At 36.1% G+C, this 18,830-nt stretch overlaps 1 protein-coding gene across 7 annotated transcripts in view; it reads left to right on the top strand.

Annotated features, from left to right (window-relative positions):
- NF1 (neurofibromin 1) overlaps positions 1–18,830 on the top strand; it is a 103,102-nt gene that overhangs the window by 27,428 nt on the left and 56,844 nt on the right. For 4 of the 7 annotated variants that reach the window (XM_040578399.1, XM_040578427.1, XM_040578389.1 and 1 more), the window contains 17 exons: positions 410–489; positions 1,867–1,990; positions 3,507–3,650; positions 4,339–4,585; positions 4,909–4,982; positions 5,087–5,170; positions 5,771–6,211; positions 6,593–6,732; positions 7,303–7,425; positions 7,890–7,973; positions 8,505–8,621; positions 9,210–9,391; positions 9,497–9,708; positions 10,338–10,499; positions 11,513–11,616; positions 12,510–12,645; positions 17,316–17,378. In XM_040578399.1, the coding sequence (XP_040434333.1) occupies positions 410–489; positions 1,867–1,990; positions 3,507–3,650; positions 4,339–4,585; positions 4,909–4,982; positions 5,087–5,170; positions 5,771–6,211; positions 6,593–6,732; positions 7,303–7,425; positions 7,890–7,973; positions 8,505–8,621; positions 9,210–9,391; positions 9,497–9,708; positions 10,338–10,499; positions 11,513–11,616; positions 12,510–12,645; positions 17,316–17,378 (2,517 nt within the window). The remainder of the gene's footprint in view (positions 1–409; positions 490–1,866; positions 1,991–3,506; positions 3,651–4,338; positions 4,586–4,908; positions 4,983–5,086; positions 5,171–5,770; positions 6,212–6,592; positions 6,733–7,302; positions 7,426–7,889; positions 7,974–8,504; positions 8,622–9,209; positions 9,392–9,496; positions 9,709–10,337; positions 10,500–11,512; positions 11,617–12,509; positions 12,646–17,315; positions 17,379–18,830) is intronic. The other 3 variants (XM_040578425.1, XM_040578410.1, XM_040578420.1) reach the window with 2 other exon arrangements.

Genomic DNA, 18,830 nt, shown 5'->3' with positions numbered 1-18,830 from the left:
GAGTGGTTGCGAAGAGCAAAGTACTTGCCTGTCCTGACTTGGCAAAGAACTTGTTGCCACTAGAAGCTTATATCTGTAGAATTGGTTGCATAATTTTTTTTTGCAGCTGGACATTAAGTAAGTATTTAAGCCAAACTCTTTATTTTAGAAACATTGTGTCTGTGTGTCTCCTATGGTTTTGTATGGAAATACAAGGTAAAACCTATAGGTTTGGCTTATAAATATGTAACAAAGATTAAGTGAAATACTTCTGACATGGACTAACAATACTTTTAGATAAAATGCTTTTTATATCTCTTCTTGTTTTAAAACAGTGTAATTCATAGGTGATTGTGTCTGTTTCTGTGCCTGTGCTGATATACTTTGTAAATTTCTGCCAAAGTGCAACTCTACTTTGTTTTGAATTTAGGCCTTGCTAGTTCTTCACCAGTTAGACAGCATTGACTTGTGGAATCCTGACGCACCTATAGAAACATTCTGGGAAATTAGGTATGTAAGTTAACTTTTGTAAATTAGAGAAATAGCTGTTTTGATTTGTCTTCTCTTCTGAAATAGCTGTGAATGTTCTGGGAAAGCTATGCAATACCAGCATGAATCTGCAGTCAAAATTATTATGTGTATTCATGAAAAGGTTGTATCTTATAGTATATGAATTTAATAAAGATAATAAACTTTTTGCTGGCTTTTTTAATGAGTCTCTTCACCCTGATATTAAGGTGTAGAAATGATTAGTTTGAAAAGTTAGAGACTTCCCCCCCCCCCCCTCCCCCCCATTCAGGTGTTTACTGCTTGTTTAAATTCTATTTTATCCTTCCGGGGCTGAGGGAGGGTAATGCAAGGCAGTTCTAGAAGTGTGGATTTGCTAATCATGATTCTGAAGCCCTCACCTAAAGAAGGTAGTAGTTTGCCCTGACCTGTGATCTCCATTTGTCTGTTTTCTGTATTTAAATCAATTTTAATTCATTAAAGTTGTCTTGCTTTTTTATGACTTCATAGCAGCTGTTGCAGTTGATTTCTTGGAGAATATTAAGGGAAATCAAGTCCCAAAAGAGTCAAAATTACACAAAATGCTAAACCAAAAAACAGCAATCTGTAAACTGAGAATTCTAAGAATTGAGTGAGCTAAATAATGGGGAAAAAAAGTAAAATTGGTGATCTAATCTGAATTGGTACTGATGTTTTCTTTGAGAAGAAAGGGAACAACAGTCTAGGAGGAACACTCTTACCAGCATCAACAAATTGGCCTGCATGGCTGCTAAATATAGCTTAAGGGGCTTGTTATGGGATAGGTTTGGGGCTGAGCCCTGCCTAGGTGGGCTATAGTGGAAACTCATTGCTGTAATTTCTAATAGTAGAGATGAGTTTGTGGTCTGTTCGGGCTGGGGGACAAACCCATTAAAATTGACACTAATTTGGACCCTTTGGCAGTTTTAACAGAGAGTGTGAGGCCTGAATGGATATGAAGAAGGAACATCCCTAGATGTGTTCCTTCCAGAACAGAGTTGAGACACGTTATCAGAGCAGTGTAGGTAAACTTGTACTGCCACTGTCTGTGCTGTATCTGTTCTGTGGATAAATGGAGGACTTCTGAATCGACAGCCCTGGAGTCTGGACTTCTAACAAGTACCCAAATTGCTTAACTTCCTCTAGGGAACTAAAAAGGCCAGCTGGGCGGTGGGAAGGGTCAAAGGGGAGCTTGTCATTTAAAGTACACACCTATATTTTATCTATTATACATTTTAAAAGATGATGCTAGTATATGTGTAGGATATTAATGCTAATTGCCTATTTCTGTGTAAAATGTAGTAATATCTTCCAAAATGTTAGTAGATTAGAAAGCTAATGCTGAATTTCATTTTGCTGCAGTTCACAAATGCTTTTTTATATCTGCAAGAAACTGACTAGTCATCAGATGCTCAGCAGTACAGAAATCCTCAAGTGGCTACGAGAGATTCTCATCTGTAGGAATAAATTTCTTCTAAAAAACAAAGTAAGTAAATGTTAACATCTGTCTGTTAAATTCATTAAAATGAATTGCTCTGTTTTGTCACTCCCTTTGTTTACTGGGTCATTTTTATGATTGGAAGAGATTTAATAGCTACACCTACACTTTCTGTTTCCTGATTTCCTCTCTGCTAAGAGACAGTGCTTTGTGAGGCACCCTCGATTAGAGCTGTTAACCGAAGTTAGCTTTAGGATTTTTTTCCCTCTTACTTCAGCTACACAGGTTGTATTACTCGCCTGGAAAACTTATGTTTTGCAGAAACCTGGTACCTTATACTTATTTGTGTAATACAAAGGGGAATAGTCCACAAGGTGAGAAAAAGGGAAGGTTAGTAATGATAAAAATACTTCTTCATGGATGAAATTTTTCTTTCTGGATCTCATGTTCGCATTACTCCTAGAATTCTGACTTGCTTCTTTCCAATAATCTCAAGGGACTTTTTCCGAGCCAAACGTACATTGTAATGCTATACTTGCTAGAATTAAAACCAGACTTGCTATGTTACTTTTTGAATTAAAGATCTGCGAGAAGAAGTGAAGGGTTTCTGTTTTTTCTATCTGACCTGAAAGTAGATAATGCTAAAATGAGAAGAATACTGTCTTACGTGTAGTATATAGCATGCTTTAAATGTCCTCTTTCAGGAGAAGGATTTTTTCAAGTGACTTTTTTCTTTCCTTTTTAACTGTGGTAGCTCTGTTACTGGTGGACATTATTTTTTTATCTGTGTTGATGCCAAGTCATAGGCTTTTTCCTTTGGTATCACCAGTTTAATACATATTTGTAAAATACAATCTCACATATTACAGCTGAAGTCCTTGGGCGTTCTGGCTTTTTATGAATTCAGGAAGACTTTTACATTTGGCCTCTAAGTGGAAATCAGCTGTCCTTCAAATAGAGAGCATGCTTAATATCATCGTTCTCCTTCCATTTAATAATTAATTAGTTGTTTTAAAAAATCTATTTCCTCGTAGTGCTTAGAGGATGTTCAGTAATATCAGTATCAGAAAAAGATAATAGAGCTGTGCTTCATACTTTCAGTTCCTGTTTTTCTGATGAATTATAAAATATATAGAATAAAATGTACAGTACCCCTGAGTTTGGCTTCTTTAGACTTAATTACAACTAAATTATAATTATGTTAGTGTGCATCCTGTGGAGTAAAACCAAGAAGCCTATGGTGCTTTCAGGAGGCTCTGAGGAAGCGAGGAAAAGGCATCATTTTATGCTTACTTCAATCAGAGGCTCCAAGGAAGGGAGGAAAAGGCATCATTATGTGCTTGCCTCAAGGTGATTTTTTTTTGAAGATGACTGTGGAGAAATTTCTTAAGGGGAAATACCATTCTAAGATACCATTAGTATGGGAAACTTTATAAAGCTGTGAGAGCACCAGTGTGAAAAGTACTATGTAGATGCTGAAGAGCTTTTTACCTTCCTGAAATCTATCCTTTTTACCCTTTTTTAAAAAAAGTTGACTTCTTATTTTCCTTTGCTCTCTTTATAGCAATCAGATAGGAGTTCCTGCCACTTTCTCTTCCTCTATGATGTTTCTGGAGGTGGAACTAGTCAAATTTCTCTCGACCATGAAGAAATGATACGCTGCACTCCAGGAGCTACCCTCAGGAAAGGGAAAGGGAATTCTTCCATGGTAAGTAATACATGATGATAATTCTTAACGCTTGGGGAGGAAAACCTGTGTGTGAGTAGAAATTAAATTACTTTGAAAGTAATTTAAAAAAAATGAAAATAATTATTTCTGAGGATGAAAAGACATCTGTATCCTGCAGTGATGTATGCATCTGATATGCTGGTTAATAATGATGTTTCAGACTAACACCTCTTTCAAGTTAAAATGTTGGTGAATATTTTTTTTTCTTAGGATTGCACATAGCATCCCTACACGTTAGTCTTGTTAATAAATCTGAAATCTCAGTTTTTAAAGTATTGCATGCAGTTTGAATGTACTGTGATGGATCATAAATTCAAGTAGTAAGGTATACCCTTTGACAGACAAGTTTCTCAAGCCTATCTGTACTATGAGTTCTAGCTGCAGGAAAAAACCAAAGAGAATATTTAGAACATCTTTGACGAGCCAAAAGTTCCATTTTGTTTTTTAATATACACTTTTCCAGTATCAATAAAATTTTCCTAAGTACATGGTTATCCTTGTGAAAGGAGCAGGTTCTTAGCCACTGTTTGTGCAACAGCATGTAAGAGCTCTGATCTTGTCTAGAATAAAAGCAGTTTTAAAGAACAATTTGGATAAGGCTGAATTTTGATAAAGTTGCCATATTCATAAGCAATATTACCAAATTCTGAATTCTCTGTTTCCAAAGGAAAGTGCAGCAGGATGCAGTGGAACACCAATTTGCCGCCAAGCCCAAACAAAATTGGAAGTCGCCTTATACATGTTTTTGTGGAGCCCAGATATTGAGGCAGTCCTTGTTGCAATGTCTTGTTTCCGTCACCTCTGTGAGGAAGCAGATATCAGATGTGGAGTAGATGAAGTCTCAGTGCATAATTTTTTGCCAAACTACAATACTTTCATGGAGTTTGCATCTGTTAGCAATATGATGTCAACAGGTAAGAATCATGAATAATCCTTCCTACCTGTATAGTAAGACTGTTATTTGCATTTGAGTTCATTAAACAGTTTGAGATTCTTTATACGATTTACTTCTGCTTTCACTGGAATATCTTAATCATTGAATTAATTGTTAGAAAGCGCAGGGAATTTGGGTGCTTAAGTTCATGAAGATTTTGAAGTGTAACAAGAATAATCCTTTTCCTAAACACTTTAAGGGGATATGTTGCTCTGTTAATTTAATAATTACTTTCAAAGATCTCTTATTTGATGTAGGCAGGTTTTCAAAAAACTTGACTAACTGTTCTCTGCCCTTTTATAGGGAGAGCAGCTCTTCAGAAAAGAGTGATGGCGTTACTAAGACGCATTGAACATCCAACTGCGGGCAACACAGAGGTAAACTGAATTTATATACTCTTTGCATGCATATTTTTTTGAAAACAGAAAATACTGTTGCTACAAGTAGTTCTGAAGTTAAATCTCGGTATGTTTTATTTTAGGCCTGGGAGGATACACATGCAAAATGGGAACAAGCTACCAAACTAATCCTTAACTATCCAAAGACCAAAATGGAAGATGGGCAGGTGACTATGAATTTTTCCATAGGTTCAACCCTTTAGAAATTTAAAATAACTATTTAAGCTTATTTATTTTAAGGAATTGAATTTTAATCTAGGAAATTAGTTTTGTAGGCAGACTTAAGCTCCATGAAAATATTCCAGAAAAATAATGGTAATCAGTTGTCCCCACTATGCTTACTAAGAGACCAAGAAGTAGTTTCACTTGAATTGCTGTAAGGAAGATGGAGGTTGAGCTTAAAAACTTAAAAGAAATTGAAAACAAAATAGAACTCTGGAGCACTACCACAGAAATTATGAAATCGTTTTTACTGAAAATTTTTAAACAAGCTGCTGGCTGTCATGGTTTAAATACGCTTTACCCTGGTGCAGAGCAGGGAACTGACTAGGCCTTCAGTCCTTTTTAGCCTTTTTCAGCTTCTCTAAAAACAGTGCCTCTATAATTTTCTGTTCATAGTATCACTAAGTATAAAAGGTGAATCTTAGAAAATTCTTGAGACTGGAATTGTAAATGGCAGGATGTGTTACAGAATACTTTAAAATTCTGACTCTGTCCATTAGTTATGTTTAATTGAAGAGGTTTCATCTTCAGCCATTCTTTTTCAGGTTACTGAAAGCCTTCATAAGACAATTGTTAAGAGGCGAATGTCGCATGTTAGTGGGGGAGGCTCCATAGACTTATCTGACACAGATTCTCTTCAAGAGTGGATCAACATGACGGGATTCTTATGTGCCCTTGGAGGAGTGTGCCTACAGCATCGTAGCAACGCAGGGTTAGCAACCTACAGCCCACCTATGGGCCCTGTCAATGAGCGTAAGGGCTCCATGATATCGATGGTGTCCACGGAGGGAAATGCAGAGACTCCTGTTAGCAAATTTATTGATCGATTATTGACTCTGATGGTCTGTAACCATGAGAAGGTGGGACTTCAGATACGGACTAATATTAAAGATCTGGTGGGTTTGGAGTTGAGTCCAGCACTTTATCCAATGCTGTTTAACAAATTGAAGAATACCATCAGCAAGTTTTTTGATTCTCAAGGACAGGTAAAGTGGTGATATATTCGTTCACATTTGGGTCTTAATAAAAAGCATCTGTCTTGTCTTTCATGTAGGTAATTGAAATTGATAGCTGTTCATGTTTTGTACAAAAGATCCTGCAAACATTGTGGTTGTATGTTGCAGCATGCATTAATAATAATTGTATTTAACATCAGGTAATTGAAAGCATTCTTGAATTCTTAAGTGAACTCCGAGTACAGAATCTGTGAAAATGCTCTCAGAATAGTTATGGCTGGTAGTATAGACGTACCTAATCTTAACATATATTGGATTCAAATTTTTTTTAAATGCTGCAGTATATTTGATGAATACCCTTTCTTTGGTTTTGTGTGTGAAGAATTAAGATCAACAATTTTCTTCCTGTAGGTTTTGCTCACTGAGACCAACACACAATTTGTAGAGCAAACCATTGCTATAATGAAGAATTTGCTTGACAATCATACAGAAGGGAGCTCAGAACATCTTGGACAAGCTAGTATTGAGACAATGATGCTAAATCTGGTTAGGTAAGAAATCCTGTTGACCTTCCTATACTAGGTAATACATTTAAGAAGTGAGGTAGGGCCTTCTGGTTTATATCTTTTCTGCTTGCATCTGTGGTGAAGCAACAGCTGATTTTCTGATCGTCTCTCACATGGTTCTGACTGCTTCAGTAATCACGGAGATAATTTATACTGTAGCATAAAATACTTTGACAGAGGGTGACTTTATTGTTTTTTTAAAGAACTAGCCGTTCCATAGTTTAGCCCCATTCTTGTAAGCATTCATGCTTTCTTTTCTAGACAATGATGTTTGTGTTTAAAAACCAGCTGAAGGGCAGATTTTTGTTCAGTTTTATACTACTAGAAATCTTTTTTAGCCAGAAGAAAATCAGTACTGGTCTTCAGCTGCTATAAGGGCAGCCTTAATTGGGGTGGGAGGGGAGAGGGTAGCCCACTTGCTAACCCATTACACAAGTCTGCTGGGTGCCAATGTGTAGGTTCCAGCACAGAGCTGAAAAGATTTGTCAAATGTGTGGGCTTTGTAGTGTGGAGTAGCATGAAGTCTTTAATTAATCTTTTTGCTTTTTTGTTAAGGTATGTGCGTGTCCTTGGAAATTTGGTACATGCAATTCAAATAAAAACTAAGCTTTGTCAGTTAGTAGAAGTAATGATGGAAAGGAGAGATGACCTTTCATTTTGCCAAGAAATGAAATTTAGGTAAGTATATAACTGTTAGAATAGTGTAATGTGGATAAGTGTAATTTCATTTGGTTATATGTTTAAAAAAATCAAAACCTGTCTCTCACCAGTATTCCTGGTATAGGAATAGTACTCCATCTTTGTCTTCAGAATAATTTAGAGCCTGGTGCTGCATTTAAAATTTTATTTTAGTTGTGGAGATACTTAAACACATGTAAAAATTTTGTGTGATAGAGACCAGGGTATTACTTGGTATACTAAGGTTAGTTCAGTTCATCCTCAGTGTGTGTAGTATTTCAAATAGTTCTTACTCTGAATTTGTAATAACTAAGAATGATGCCAGCAGTTGTAAGTGTGTTTGAAGGAAGGGCTATTTAAAAAAAAACAAAACCAAAAAACAACAAAACAACAAAAAAACCAAACAAAAAAACCCACAACCCAAAAAACCCCCAAAGCTAAAGCAATGTATCTATATGTAATAGGAACAAAATGGTGGAATATTTGACAGACTGGGTTATGGGAACATCTAATCAAGCAACAGATGAGGATGTGAAATGTCTGACAAGGTAAGAAAGAATACTCTTAAGCTGTTTCTAAAGTCGCTAACAGGGTTCCAGGTGGTGTTTGAGATACACAGATGACCTGGCTTGAGTGGACTCCCTTTAGCAGTAGTAATTTAAGGAAAAGACAAAAATTGAAATATAAATTTTATGTTATATATAAATATATTTAACGCATAGTCTTAACTAATATTTACTGGACCTATGTCTTCATGTGATGCATTCTGAAGAAGAAAATCATCAAACATTATAGTGTTGAATTTATGCTTTACTGGGTTTTTATGACAGGTTTGGTTTGCAGTTGTTGTCCTTAGGAGATATATTGCTTGACCCTGTACCACAAAATGTAATAGCTATTTTCCTGATGGACAGAACTTTACTAGAGTAACTTTTTTTTTTTCAGTAATGATTCTTTTCACCTGCATTTAGATACATAAGGAAAAGAAGGGACTTGGTACTGGATGGGAAAATTATCAAGCAGAAGGAGAGACTAATTCTACTGAACTGATTCACAGCTTCTTAAAATTTAATTTTCAGAGATTTGGACCAAGCAAGTATGGAAGCAGTGGTCTCTCTTCTTGCTGGACTTCCACTGCAGCCTGAAGAAGGAGATGGTGTTGAGTTGATGGAAGCAAAATCTCAGTTATTTCTTAAGTAAATAGTGGCTTTTATCTATTTTTCTATACAATGACTCTAAGTAGATGCACCATATGACACTTATTACAAACTATGTTTGTTTTTTTCTTCTAGCAGAAATAATTTTATTATCTAAACAGGAATTACTACTTATATATTCTATGTCACACATCTTTGCCCCCTAGGTTTATGGATGCATTTTCATTTAAAAAACAATTACAAATTTGGCTTTGTTTCTGCTTAATGCAGATGTATGCATAATTCATGGGAGGGATTAGCTTGCTTTGGTATTATGTTTTTATCCATGAAACTTAATTTCTTTCATGACATCTGTTTGTAAAGACATGCTTGGGAAATTCACTTGCTTGGTTTGAGAAAAACCACGTACACATTTTAGGGCAGTGTCTTCTGGTCGTTACAACATGTGTGGAAGTTTGGACTATGCTACAAGAAAGATTACTTGGGGCAGTTCAGAGATTTTTTTTTTTTTTTTTTTTTTGCGGGGGGGGAGGCTTATTGTCTATTTGCTACTGTATGCAAATAGTTTCAGACAGTTGCCTTTGTAGAATCTGTTTTACTTATCCAAGTCTCTTTCTTTTTCTTAAGATACTTCACACTGTTTATGAACCTTCTGAATGACTGTAGTGAAGTTGAAGACGAAAGTGCACAAACAGGTGGCAGGAAACGTGGAATGTCTCGAAGACTAGCTTCACTACGGCACTGCACTGTTCTTGCTATGTCAAATTTGCTCAATGCAAATGTGGACAGTGGTCTAATGCACTCAATAGGTAAAGTAGCTAGAGATAACTGTGCATAAATGAATACATAATGAAGACATTGGTATTTAATTTATTTTAACATCTTCCTTAGTAGTTCTGGGTTTTTTTAATCAGGCTTGGGCTATCATAAAGACCTCCAAACAAGAGCTACGTTTATGGAAGTCCTCACCAAAATTCTGCAGCAGGGAACAGAATTTGATACGTTAGCAGAAACAGTGCTAGCAGATCGATTTGAGAGATTGGTGGAGTTGGTTACAATGATGGGTGATCAGGGGGAGCTTCCTATTGCTATGGCTTTAGCCAATGTGGTGCCTTGTTCTCAGTGGGTAAGTTGATTCATGCATTTTATTTCCTACATTTTTTTACAGTATTAACACTTGAAATAAAACAAACATTAAGGGTCTAACAACAATCTGCTACAGAGAAATATGACCTACTGTTCATGATAGCTAGCCTTTCTTAGTATATTCTTGAAAAGCGTACTGAGTCTTAATTGTCAGAGATCTTGATTTTAAACTGCGTTTTTATAGTAAATTTTTAGTTAATGTCTAGGAATAATTTCATATACAGTTATTTTAATAAATACATCTGTTTGAGCTGGTTTATTTATTACAGATTGTGTGTGCTGTAATGCAGACAAACAGAACTGTATTTTCTGCTCTAGAATTTAGGAAGATGAATTGGGCTTTGTTATACAGAATAACTGCTTATCTATCTGGACTAACCATTATAAGTTTGTATGACTGGATACCCTGAGGCAGATTTTTAGACAAGCAGTAGCATAGGAAAGATTTGAAGAGAGACTGTGCGTGCTTAATTTTATACTTACATGGAAGACTCCATAGCAAATGTAAGACATTAGTACAAACTGCTTGGTATGTTTTTTGTAATTCTTTTTCTCATACTTGCTTTAACTCACTGCTAGTCAGATTAACATTTCATTGCTTCTTTTAAGGATGAGCTAGCTCGTGTCCTGGTCACGCTCTTTGATTCCCGGCACTTGCTCTACCAGCTACTCTGGAATATGTTTTCAAAGGAAGTTGAACTAGCAGATTCCATGCAGACACTCTTCCGAGGAAACAGCTTAGCCAGTAAAATAATGACTTTCTGTTTTAAGGTATATTATCTAATTTTTCTCTCTAAATAACAGGAAAAGTTTATGAATGTAAAAATATCAAACTACTAATCTATGGTATTAAGCACTTCAGTAACTGGATTAGATGAAAATAGTACAGAGTTGCCTTTGGCTCTCTGCTTAAGTTAGTCTCGGCTCTCAACATCAGTTATGTTCAGGGACTTCTGCTTTTAACATTTTAACGTTTGATAAACTAAATCTTGGAGGTCTCATATGTTCAGGCCCAGCTGAAAAATAAAAATCCTCCTGGAACTAACCTTCTGCCAAAACCTCATGACTCAGTCAGGCTTAAGTTTGCGATTAGTCCTCTTGAAAGTTTCCAAGACAGTAAATGTTTCGTCTTGCCTACTCTATGTATTCTGCATTGTAAGGAAGAAAACTGGTTGCAGAAACAAAAACATTTGCGATTTGTAGTTTTCAACAAAGATTACTAGTTATTTAGGACACATAACTTACTTGATACAAACATCTGAACATTTGTAAAAGTTTTAGTTATCTTAAAGTCCTTTCCTAAGTAATCTTGAGTCATAGTGGGGTCTTTAAACTTCTGACTAGTTTAGTTATAAAAGTGATTTAGGGGCCAGTACCAGTTTGAAGACTGTTCCTGATTTAATTTAAAAATATAAAGGCAATTTAAAAATGGGAGACAAAGTCTGAGGTCTTATTTATGCTTCCATTTCAGTTTAAAAAGCTATGTGCAGAGATCAAGTGTTGAGTCAGTGTGCTCTAAGAAAGAATCCCATCTGGTTATTGTTGTTATTAGAGAGCAACCTATGGTTTTCTCTAAATTGGAAGTGAATTAAAATGCTTGCAGAAATTGATTACAGTTATGTTTCAGAAGTGAGACTATAATGAAGAAACACAAATTTCGCAGTAATCTGGCTTAAACAAAAACAAATCAAATGTTTTCAGGCTTTTGTAACACAGAATTTTGGAGCATTCCTGTGAATGGCTATGTCAATCTGGCCATCTGTTCTGATTTTCTTTCTACATAGGTATATGGTGCCACATATTTGCAGAAGCTTTTGGAACCTTTATTAAGGACTGTGATCACATCCTCTGAGTGGCAGCATGTTAGCTTTGAGGTGGATCCAACAAGGTTTGAGATTCAAAGGCGGGGAACAAACGTATTTATTTGTGAACGATTCACAGTCATAAATAGGATTCCTTTTTCATTGTGGCAAATATTTTTCTCCTACTTCCATACTTTTCCACTCCTCACTTTACTAGACACATTAATTGTATCTGCAATCCTTATACCCAGGGAGAATTGTATGGAGCCGTCCCAACACAGCGAGATGAGTTTTGTTGCATGTCCTCTTAAGCCCTGAGAGAGTAAGGAAGGCAGAGAGCTCTTGCAGGACCTCTTCTCCTACTTGCTGCTTCATACTTTTATGTAGGCCACTAATGTGGGGATTTCCAGTAGTACCAGAAAGTATCTGCTTTAGGTCATTGAATTAATTACAGAAGTAAGACAGAATAAGTGCATGTTGTGTAATTTTTTTTAAATTTAATTTCTCTTACATCACTACTTGTGATTTACATCACGACTTGGATTTAGTAGCTGTTGCTCTATTGCTTTGAATTGTCGCTAACTCTTAGAAAAACTTTTAAGTATTTGTCTCTTAAGTAGCTTACAAAAAGATAGGCCTTCTTGTTTGTAGTTTAACTGTCAAATATCTGTGTCTACCTCCAAAATTCCTTTCATAGAAACTGTCATCAAACTGATAATGCAGTTCTCAGTTGGAATTATGTATGTGTCTTTGGCATGGTGTGAGAGAATCCCACTTACAGCTGTCTGTTTATTACAGTGTTTTAAAATACGTTGTAACTTCTGTAGTTTAAAATATCGATGGAAACTTTTGTGTAAAAGATCATAACTATTTCCTTAAGATCGCTATTTACCCTGACAAGTAGGATTACTCCAAACGTATAAGTACAGCTAGTATCATTTATTTGATTGCTGGTCATACATTTATGGGTTTGTTTCAGGCTGGAGCCTACAGAAAGTCTTGAAGAGAACCAGCGGAGTCTTTTGCAAATGACAGAAAAATTTTTTCATGCAATCATTAATTCTTCTTCGGAGTTCCCACCACAACTTCGCAGTGTGTGCCATTGTTTATACCAGGTATGCCTGCAGTGGTTGCCTGCCCCTAAACTTTGGGTTGTAATTCTAGCAGTTTGGAGCTTGATCCTGTAGTGGGTGCATAGTGGGCATTTCATAAAGACTGTTTTCAGATATTTGTTAAACAACAGGAATCTGAATGTAGGGACTGAATGGTGTTTTACGACTTGGGTTGGCAATCAGGAGATGACTAAACATCTTTTTTTTTTTTTTTTTTTTTTTTTTTTTAATAAAGGAGTTGAATTACAGCTAAGAACTCAGACCTAATAAGGCAGCAATAATCTCTGCTTTAGCACCTCTATGGGAGACTAAAGATTAACTAGGGAGGTAATGGTTATACTTGCTTTTATCAGTTTACTGTGGGACATCTATAAGGAAGGCAGTAAAAGGGGAAAATAAATAATAAAATCACTGCTGGGTTGAGAGAACGCAAAACTTTTGAATATAGAAACAGTGTACTTGTTTACTTTTTATACAGGATTAATTACATCAGAAATATAGTGAATTATGTAAAAGTCTGTCTTAAAGATCACGTCTTTGATAAACCTTAACTTTGTGAATAAAATAGTTACTTGTACAGTTACTGACTCTAGGTAGCTGTTTTCTGCATAAAAATAGAGGCAATTTCTTCAAGAGCATTTCTTTCTGAAGTAAATTTTTACAAAAATTGTCTATGAAATATGTTATTCATTTTTTTGTTCCAGGAATGTTATGTAGTTGCCCATTACAGGTGAGCATAATCTTATGCTTTCTACTTTTGGTAGAAAAGCAGGGTCAAGATGCTCGTAAGAAAGAACCTTAAGGTATTCAGTGGGACCATGGTAGTTGCCAAGTCCTAAATTTTAGAAACTGTGGATTGATGCCGGGTATAATGGAAGGAAATATTTCGTCAATAGCATTTTATATGTCTGTCTTTGGTAGAGAATTGTTTGTGGTTATTTGTGCTTCTCTAAAGAAGGTCATTTGTGGGTGAGGTTGAAATACTGCATCGTTCAGGCTTTATTCTGATCACATTCGGTGTCATGTCTCATAATCACATTCTGAAAGCAGGAGTCTCTGAAATCAGGCTGCCAGGCAGCACGGTAAAGAAAGCTGTTACCTTTACTGGGAAGGAGGCCCGCTGGCATACGATTTGGTAAATAGCATTAGCCTTGTGACTGGGACACTGAAGGTGCTCTGTACTCCTGAGGGTAGGTTCTTGTTTTTGAGAGGGAGAATGACAACAGGAATGCATTTTGGTCTATGAAGTAAAATACTGTCCACCTGCTACAGGCACCACGCTCTGATGGAGGTGCTGTTGCCTGCCAGAGGCCTGGAGCATGTTACTGTATGCAAAGCGCTGCTGTACTTCTAAGTGGCTGACCAAATATTTGCGAACACGGAGTATTGAGAAATTTAGCAGGTCAAAAGGAGGGAGAGAACCTAGAAGAGACAGATAAATGCATTTATAGAGTTCTTTTAATGAGGCAGGCTACAGAGACTGACTTCTGTTTGTGGCTAAAACTTGAGTGCTTTCAAATGAGCCTTGGAAAGTTACCAAGCTGGGACCACCTCTTCTTGCTTGTTTCTGGTACCATTTATAAATGATGCTTAAAGAGAAAAAGCCTTCCTGAGCAGTACATTGCCCTCTGTAGAGTAAGTTCTACTATAGTGGACCCTTTCCTGGCTGCCTGCTGTTGAAGTACCTGCATTCCCCAGCCTCCATCCCCAATTCCTGCTCTCTCCCATTTCTGCTGCTCTCTGCAGTGGCTCAGCAGCAGCTTGCTGTAGGTTTACAGGTCTCTCTCTTGCTCTTTGTGTGTTTCTGATGGATTTAGCTGCTGCTAAGAACTCCAGTGGGGCATATTCCTGCTGCTCTCCAGACTCATAGGAAATACAGTTTCCAGTCCTGTTGGAGGACTGTCACAGAAGAGCTGTGCATGGCAGAATATTTGAGCTGTGGTCTGGAAGAACTGCTTTTGGCCTTTCAACCAAGGAGTCTGTATCTCAGGTCTAAAGTGGAGCAAGGAAAACAGATTTTTCCGAGCTGTGGAAGCAAACTATGAGTTAGAAAATTCTACACATTGTAGTCTAGTCATTTCTACAGTGAATGCTGTATTAGTAAATGCAACTGCTGCAATTCTCAGAACTTGGAAGTGAGCAGCAGTGAATTGTGTGTCTGTTGTGGATGACTTGTGGATCTTGGGTTGCTATTGTGGGCTGTTGGGATGGACTAGGTGTGCAAGTGATGTGCCTTTCTGCTATAACAACTTGTATAAATGGCTTCTAAAGTTGTCAGGTTCTCTTTCTGACAGTGGTTGTATTCAGGTTGAGGGGGGGCCCCGGTGATCTGGGTCTTTTTTTTTTTTTTTTTTTTTACCCGTTTGTTTAAATTGGGAAATGAAGGGGCAGGTTGGTTTCCTTCAAGTTCAAATGGCCACAGTCTCACAGATGTTGGCGGGGAGCATGTTTGAGTGTTACTGAAAATGTCACACACAATTGTTGCTTTTGTTGTTTGATGTTATGTTGTCCCACATCTCTTCCCTAGAATTGCTTTAATATGCTGTTACTAGGATGTATCGGATTTATTTCAATTTCAGTGATACGTTGCTAGGAATTACTACTATGCAGACCATTTTGAATTCCTACATGAAATGGAATTACTAAAATGCACTCACCAGTGGACACTGCCAGAGATCCTTCTGTGGAAGCATATCAAGTCTTTTGGCTTTATTCTTGCCTTTACTTTTTTTTTGGTAAGAAGGGGTAGTTTGTTCCTGAAAGACATGATTTACTGGCAAATATACAAGTGGTATTAACTGATACTCGGTGTCAACATTTACTACAGAAACTCTTTCTAGTAACACCTATGTTTGTGTACAGATGTTTGGCTCATCAGAAATAGTGTAATAATTATTCTGTACTTTCAAATTCCAGAGAGTTTTGAAGAGTCTGGCCTTTATCTGAAAGAAAGTACAATTAAAATCTGAATGGTTTGGGGTATTAATCCGTTTTTATCATAAGAACCAAATAGGTGATTTTTATAAGGTAACTTCATTTTCTATATAAGTGAATATGTTCCATCCCAAGCAATAGTGTAAAAGAGACGGAATTTTGCAGTGTATTTTTATGCTTAGAGTTTTAAAGTAAGTATGTGTGTGAAAAATACTCATTAGATGTATTCTGTAAATGAATTCTAGCTGATTTTATTCCATGTAGCAACATTATGGAAATGGTGCATTTAGTTGGATATTGGGGTCTGTGCCGTCTGAGGTTTCTGTTACTGGAACAGAGCCCTGGGAAAAGTTTTCATTTGGAAACAACATATAACTAGTTACTGTGAGAGATTCACCCGTGCTCATTTTCAGGTAATGTATGTTTAGGAGTGTTACATGCGCACGAACAAGGGTGATCAATGTGACTCATGTAAAGAATTTCTGCTGGCTATTTCATAAAAAACACACAAACATACATGATTTTTTCTTAATAGAGGGGTATGGAAATTTTACTTGCTTTAAATGCAATACCCTGATGAATAGAGTATGTATATGACTGCTTCGGAAGTGAAGTGTAGAAATTACACAGAAATTTGGCAGAGGCACCATTGGTTAAATATTAATAGGTCCTGCACAAATTTGGACTATTTAAATTTAGCTTGGGTAGCAGAATAGCTTTTACTGACTGTTTTGGGTTTTGTTTTGGTGGTTGTGTTTTGGTTTGGTTTATTTTTTTTTCTCTTTCTCTGTTGCATTTGTAAGTTTTAGAAATTCTCTTCCAGTTCCAGTCTGTTGTGATACTCTAAAGATGATCTGAACTGTTGGTTCATGCTTGCTCTCGAACTGCTACATACTGCCAGCTTTCCGTTGATACAGCTCCAGGTGTTGCTCTCAGTAGGGCTTCTTGGTGGTGCTGATTTGCTGTTACAGCTGACACGAAGGACGTAGGATTGAGCTCCAAGACCAAAATGTACCCTGTGCCAGGGGGCAGTGCACCAGGCTGATGTGTGATAGCTTTCCTCAGATCCTGGTGGGAAATACACGAGAATGGGATGCTTTTTGGTGGGTCCCTGTGCATTTAAATGAACTGCAGAAATAAGCACAATCAAGTCAGATATCTTGATTTGGAAATCGATAATAAGTTAAGGTAGAGCCGCTGGCATTTTCTTCCTTTCTCCACAGAGTGTTTTATGGCAGTGTGTAGTTATCAAAGTAGTAATAACCGTGATGATTCGCAGATCTAAGTAAATTGAAGGACACACAGAGAAACATTGGGAAGATTTAAAACTCTAAATTTATTTTAAAAGTAATGTCTTTCAAAGGGATAACGCTTTGCTATTTTTACTATTAAAATTATTTGGGGATGGTGAAATACATTTGAAAGCTGAATATACCATTTAATGCCCAATATTGTGTATCATGAGCACATTAATGTGGTTTGACTTTTAATCTAGCCAGAAATAGTAGAAATGATTGAAACGCAACATTTGCTTGTTTTGAATTTAGTGCTTTGTAAATAAGATGTAATAAAATCGTGGAATAAAAACTCCATCATCAGTCTTTAGTTTATATATTTCATTTTCTGTTGGTTATGTTTGTTACATTTTACTGTGTAATTTTATGTACAAGTCAACATTGGTTTTTGTTGCTGTATGTAGTTGGTGCTGTGACTTGTTTGTGCTCATCTCTGTTCTGTAGGCAACTTGCCACTCTCTACTGAATAAAGCTACCGTAAAAGAAAAAAAGGAAAACAAAAAATCAGTAAGTTTGGAGACCTTTTTATTAGCCATTTCTTTCAAAGCACAACAGAAATCTTTTGCTGTTTGTTCAAAACATCTTCATTTCAGTCTATTTGACCTCACTGTAAAATCATTCTACTAATTCTGGCACAAAATAGCTTTCATTTCAATTAACACTGGAATTAAGTTATATTTAAAATATTCTCTGTGTGCCTATTTGAGTAAACAAAAGACATTTTTAACATTACTGCTTAGTAATTAATACTCTGATTCTTCTACCCTTGCTGCCATCTTCAAATTAAAAAAATATGTGGAAGGAAAATATTTTCTTTGATTTTGGGGAAAATCCTGAGTCTGTTTAGCTGTTTTAACACTCTGGCAGATAACTTGACTTCAGCTTGCATTCTGGGAGAAGAACAATATTTATATATATATATATGGGTAACAAAAGTGGCTACTATGACTTGTTTCTGGTATCTTTTGTTTGTCTTCTAAGTAATATTTAGCACTTGTATTTACTCAGAAAAGCAGATTTCCATTTTAAATAACTTACTGTGTTTAAGAGTTTAGATATGTAGATTGTGATAGAGTGGTGTCATTAAAAGTTAAAGGTTTATCCTTTTCTTTGCCAGTTACCTCAAAATAAAAATTTTGAATAAAAAAGAGGCAGAATGGAAAATTACTTTTATTATAAAAAAAATAGACTTTTATTTATTTTTTTGCTGTAACTAAACAGAATAGTAATTGTGTTTAAATGCAAAATCCGTGTGTAAAGTAGTATTTTGCAAGAAAATATTATCAGTAATTGCATCACAAGGTAACGGAATGAAATTATTACTGAACCAAAGTGATTCTCTCTATATTATGTATGTACTAATGGCTTTTATCTGTTTTAAGAAGCATGATTTGAGATGGCACTAGTTGTTTTGAAGTATTTCAGTAAAATGGGGTTTGTTTGGTTTTTATTTATTTTAAACAAAAAGCTTGCTGATTTTATTCTGTGAAAAGGTAGAATGTGACTTGCTTTGAATCAAAGTTTTTACTCATAAGAATATACTTATACATACCGATTCTTTATAGAACCATATGTAGCATATTTAAGAATTTTTATTTCAAAGTCAAATGAAAGATATCTAGAGAATAGACTATATTCTTAGTAATACATAGTTGATTTCCTAAAAAGAAAAGAGATTTCTTTTTTGTTACAACATTTTCAGGAAAGCTTTTTTTTTCCTCTAGATAACAATGAACAGTATTCTAAACCTATAGTTCTCCTAGCAAATTCCTGCTAAGTGATTTTGGACAGTGTATGTATAGGCAGAGAAGTACACTGGCCACTCAGCTCTGGCGCATTCTGTCTTTCCTCCTTTGGCAAATCTGTGGAGATGTGATGGTTCTGAAGAGTATTTCCTCAAATATCTCCTTCCCAAAAATGTAATTACTCCTGAAACTTTACAGCATAAGTCTTACTGCT

This window comes from Falco naumanni, chromosome 1, assembly GCF_017639655.2.
Source record: "Falco naumanni isolate bFalNau1 chromosome 1, bFalNau1.pat, whole genome shotgun sequence".
NCBI lineage: Eukaryota > Metazoa > Chordata > Aves > Falconiformes > Falconidae > Falco > Falco naumanni.
This window is presented reverse-complemented; position numbering and strand designations above follow the sequence as displayed.